We start from the raw sequence: 4775 nt of genomic DNA, 5'->3' as shown, positions 1-4775 counted from the left end.
ATCCAATTCAAGCTTCCTACATCCGGTGATCAAGTTTCTTCGATCATGCTCGGCTAATTCCTTGGAGGTTTCACCCCGGTGTAGACTTTTGTAAGGTTTAGGGTTTATTATGTTTTGTTAATTGTTTTGTGACAACTTAAATTGCATTTGAATCTTAGACAATTGTCCTACGTTGGTATTGAATTTGCAAACTGTCGAGTGAATGATTAAATTTGACTTTGTGAAACACGTATTTATGCCTTGTCTTTTGGTAGGATTTGCTAGTCCGAAGTAACGAAGTGTATCATGGTCCGTTGGTTACGACGTTGATAGCGATTGACACCTAAGCTTTGTGATTGCAACCCGTTAATGAACTATTTCAAGTAAAGCTAATTAAAATACATAGTAACCCTAAGTCTTGCATTAGTTGAAACCGGGTGTGAACCTTGTTTTCTTATTATTGTTCAATCAATCATTTTCAATTCTTGCAATTAGTTAATCGCTAGTAGTTAATCCATTAAATCATTCTAGTAATTCTAATTCACGTCTTCCAATTAAACAGAAATACAAAAATATATCTTAGCAAGCTTCATAATAGTGACAACCTTCATAATTCAATCAAATCCATACACAAACCACATACTCTTCGTGGTTCGACCCCTCACTACCACTAGCTATTTGTTAAGGGTAATTTGGGTATATAAATATTATCTTTGACCGGAGCGCGACACTCCGATCAAATTTTGGCGTCGTTGCCAAGGAGTGCGTGCGCTTTGTGTTTAGATTATTGCTTGAATTTCGTGATTATCTATTTAATTTGCTTAGATTTCTTTTTGTACTCGTCTTTTTCCTTGTTACGCGGGGTGTGTTACTTGGCAGGTTACAGGTAGTGCATGCATACGCGGAATTCCGGGAGGACTTCACCTTTAGTCTACGAACCGGAAATCGAAAGAGTCGCAAGAAGAAACCTAGCAAGCCGGTTAGAAGCAACACTTGCTTCTAATCAAACCAACCAAACACCACAACTCACACCAACCATTGAAACCGATTTAGTGGCGAACCAAAACTCCAACCAAAACCAAAACCAAAACCAGAACCAATATCAATACCGAAGCAACTTCAATCCCGCCCAAAATGTTCAACCTATACCTCAAGAACAACCGGGTGGTAACGTCAACTCTAGACCACCCACACCACCTTTCAGAAACCAAAATCCCAATAACAACCAACGAACACCCCAACAACAAAACCTTCATCGACAAGCTTCTTTACCCATCAACCTTGATGATCGGAATGTCAATTCCGATCGTAGAGGTAATCATGATCGTGGCAATCCCGCGAATGAAGACCCATTTTTCAACATCGATGACTTGAGGAATGCAATCCCCGATGATGAGCCTTATAGTGTTCCCGGTTATCAATCTCCGGAACATGTAAGCATTCATACAGAAAATTCGGAGGATGGGGGTTACTATGATGATCGAGTGGATGATGATGAAGATTGGGGATACATAAATCGGGGTAATGGCTACAATGCAAGAGGATATGAAGATGACGAATTTGGCTATCAAAATGCCAATTATGTTGGGGATGACGATTATGGTTGTGGGGACGGAAGAAATGATGGGTATGAGAACAACCGTCAACCACGAAACGATTATCAATGGAACCGGAATGGTGGGGGTCGCAACAATAACAACAATGCTCACCATAACCGGATTCCTCGTTTTGTGGGGGGTGGCAATCAAAGAGGTAACCAAGGTAGGAATCAAGGAAGGGATGAAAGAAGGGACGAGAGAAGGGATGGAAGAAGAAATGATAGAAGGGACAACCGAAGAGTGGGTGATCAAGAAGTTAACGGTCCCTATCGTCGTCAACAACCTCCATGGGGAGTGAATGATTGTTTTAGGCTGGTGGTCACCGAGAATGATTCACCAATCGTTTGTGAGAGGAGGATATTTGATTGTAAACCACATTACATCAACATACTTCCTCATTTCAATGGAAGGTCCAACGATGAGCCGTATACGCATTTGGCGGAGTTTTCTTCTATTTGCAACACTATCGGGGGGCACAACTTCGCACTAGAGGAGGTCAAACTTCGCTTGTTCCAATTTTCGTTGAAAGACAAAGCGAAGCAATGGTTCCTTACACTTCCGGCCAATAGTATTCGCACATGGGGAGAAATGCAACAAGCTTTTCTGGATGAGTATTATTCAATGGCAAAGACCGACGATGCTCGTGATGAAATTAGGTCTTTTCGCCAATTATCAGGCGAGCCGTTGCATGAAGCCTTCACAAGATTTAGGGAGTTGATGCGAAAGTGCCCACATCATCAAATAGAGAAGTGGGAGTTGGTCAAGTGCTTTGTACGGGGTCTAGACGACAACACATGGAACCGACTTGAATCAACGAGCAATGGGACCCTTCTAAGCAACCATGAAGATGATGATTGGGAGTTCTTGGAGAGGATGAGTAAACGGTCGAAAGAGAAAGAATCGGCCGATCAAGCTAAGAAACATCCCATTTCCCGATCACTTCCCGATCTCGACTCTAAAGATCGGATTTCTACCTTAGAGCGGGAAATGGCTCGAATGAAGAAGAAGGAAGTGAACGCGGTGCAATCTGAGGTGTGTGAAGAGTGTGGTGATATTGGACATAAAGTGGAGCAATGTCCAACGGAGTCGAGTGACTACACCGAGGAAGTCAACCAAGTGTATGGAGATCGGAAGCAATATGACATGAACTCCAACACTTACCATCCAGGCTTGAGAAATCACCCTAATTTCCAGTATGGTAATGCCTCGAATCAAATGAACCCGAATTTTCAATCGGGTAATCAAGGAGGTCAAGGTGGGTCATCGTACAATAATCGTCAAGGTGGTAACCAAGGGGGTTACCAAAGGAATTACAACCAAGGTAGTAACCAAGGATATCAAAACCGTGAAGGCAACTATCAACGGGGTTACAACCAAGGTGGTAATGGGGGTGGTGCATCTAACTCCCAAGGTGATAATTCGATTAACTCAAAACTAGATGCTATCATGAACACTATGAGCACTCTCACCAACTCACATCAAGAACTTAAAACTGAAATGCGGAATTCAAACCAAGAAATTAAAATTGAAATGCGGAAAGAGTTTGAGGTGAGGGATAAATCTCAAAAGGCATTAGAGAAGCAAGTGGGGCAACTTGCTCAAGAGATGGCTCAAATTCGGGGAAGTGGAGGAGGACTTCCAAGTGATACCACGGTGAACCCTAAACATCAAGGGTTGAGCTCAAAGAACACACGTGAGGTACATTTAAATGAAATTTCTTTATGTAGTGGTCGAATCATTAATATTGGTGTCGAGCCACCATCACCCAAGTTTGTTGAAGGGGTGGTGGAAGATGCGAGTGATGATGAAGGTAATAACGGTCAAACGGGTCAAAAAAAATAATTTAAAATTTAATAAAGATACACCCGTTGTGACCGTTCCCGTCCCAAAGGCTAAGGAAAAGGGCGTGGAGGTTAATACCGCCCCTTATCCCGAAGCTTTGTTGGGACCATCTAAGAAAGTGGTAAACAAAAGACGTCCACATCAAGAAGAGTTGTGGGAAATTTTTAAACAAGTTAAAATTAACTTACCACTCTTAGATGCCATTAAGCAAATACCTTCATATGCTAAATACTTGAAGGATTTATGTACCCAAAAGAGGACTCACAAGTTTCCTAAGAAACTTGATTTAACCGAAAATGTGAGTTCAATTCTTACGGGTGCACTTCCACTAAAACCTCAAGATCCGGGGGCGCCCATTATTTCTATACAAGTGGGTGAATTCAAAATGACACGGGCACTTTTGGATCTTGGGGCAAGTGTGAGTATCTTGCCGGGTAGTTTATATGACCAATACGATTTTGGTCCACTTCAAGTGTCTAACACCACCGTGGTGTTAGCCAATTTGACTCCTAAACTACCCCGTGGGATAGTCACGGATGTAATAGTCAAGGTCGAGGACTTTTTTGAATCTCAACTTTTGACCATGAAATCAATGGATTTGAGGTGTTCTAGGATGATGTCATCATGGAGTTCTTATGAACTTCAAGTATTGGCTTCATTCCACCAAGAACAACTCAGATCTGAAGGATTTCCACAAGATTAAACAATGTTTTCGCATAGATCTATACATATCCATGGTTAAAAGGATTGAAAGATGGTTTTCCATTTTTCTTTCAACTCTTTTACACTCAATGCACTCAAAACCGATAGAATCTGAGCTTGTTCAGATCTTCTACTCCTTCTTAGTGATGGGTTGGTTCAAGATCTGAATTTTATCTAAGAGACAACCGATTTCGGGTTAAACATGAACCACCATCTCGAACAGTTAGCTGGTCGGACTAGGGTGATTCCTGTTTGATCGGATCACTAGAGTATTGACGAGGTTTCTGTTGTTTGGCACGTTATCACTCCGTCTCAATTAAAACTGCAAAACTTTCAAAACAATCAAGTGTCAAGACGATCGGGCCGCTGGGATGGATTGCCGTCCGATCGGATTGCCATCCGATCGGACAGCCATCCGATCGGCTTACACTTGGTTCCACACTTAAACTTTTGTTTCAACCTATCAAAGATCTGAACGTCGAATGGATTGTCGTCCGATCGGATTGCCATCCGATCGAACGACCATCCGACCATGTGATGTTGGGACTTCAACACTTAAACAATTTTCAACATGTTCAATGCATAGTCAGTTCTAACGGATTGCCACCCGATCGGTAGACCATCCGATCGTGTGACAACACTGCTGTGAACTTG

General features: G+C 42.1%; 1 protein-coding gene across 1 annotated transcript; it reads left to right on the top strand.

The window, feature by feature from the left end:
• Positions 1–1503: 1503 nt before the first annotated feature.
• On the top strand, positions 1504–3319 carry LOC110866732. The gene is made up of 4 exons (XM_022115877.1): positions 1504–1606; positions 1732–2667; positions 2746–3230; positions 3305–3319. The coding sequence occupies exons 1-4, from the start codon at positions 1504–1506 to the stop codon at positions 3317–3319; spliced, it is 1539 nt and encodes a 512-aa protein (XP_021971569.1).
• The last annotated feature ends 1456 nt before the right edge of the window (positions 3320–4775 follow it).

Source organism: Helianthus annuus, chromosome 4 (genome assembly GCF_002127325.2).
Source record: "Helianthus annuus cultivar XRQ/B chromosome 4, HanXRQr2.0-SUNRISE, whole genome shotgun sequence".
Classification (NCBI taxonomy): Eukaryota; Viridiplantae; Streptophyta; class Magnoliopsida; order Asterales; family Asteraceae; genus Helianthus; species Helianthus annuus.
The sequence above is the reverse complement of the archived record's forward strand: the minus strand, read 5'-3'. Positions and strand labels throughout refer to the sequence as shown.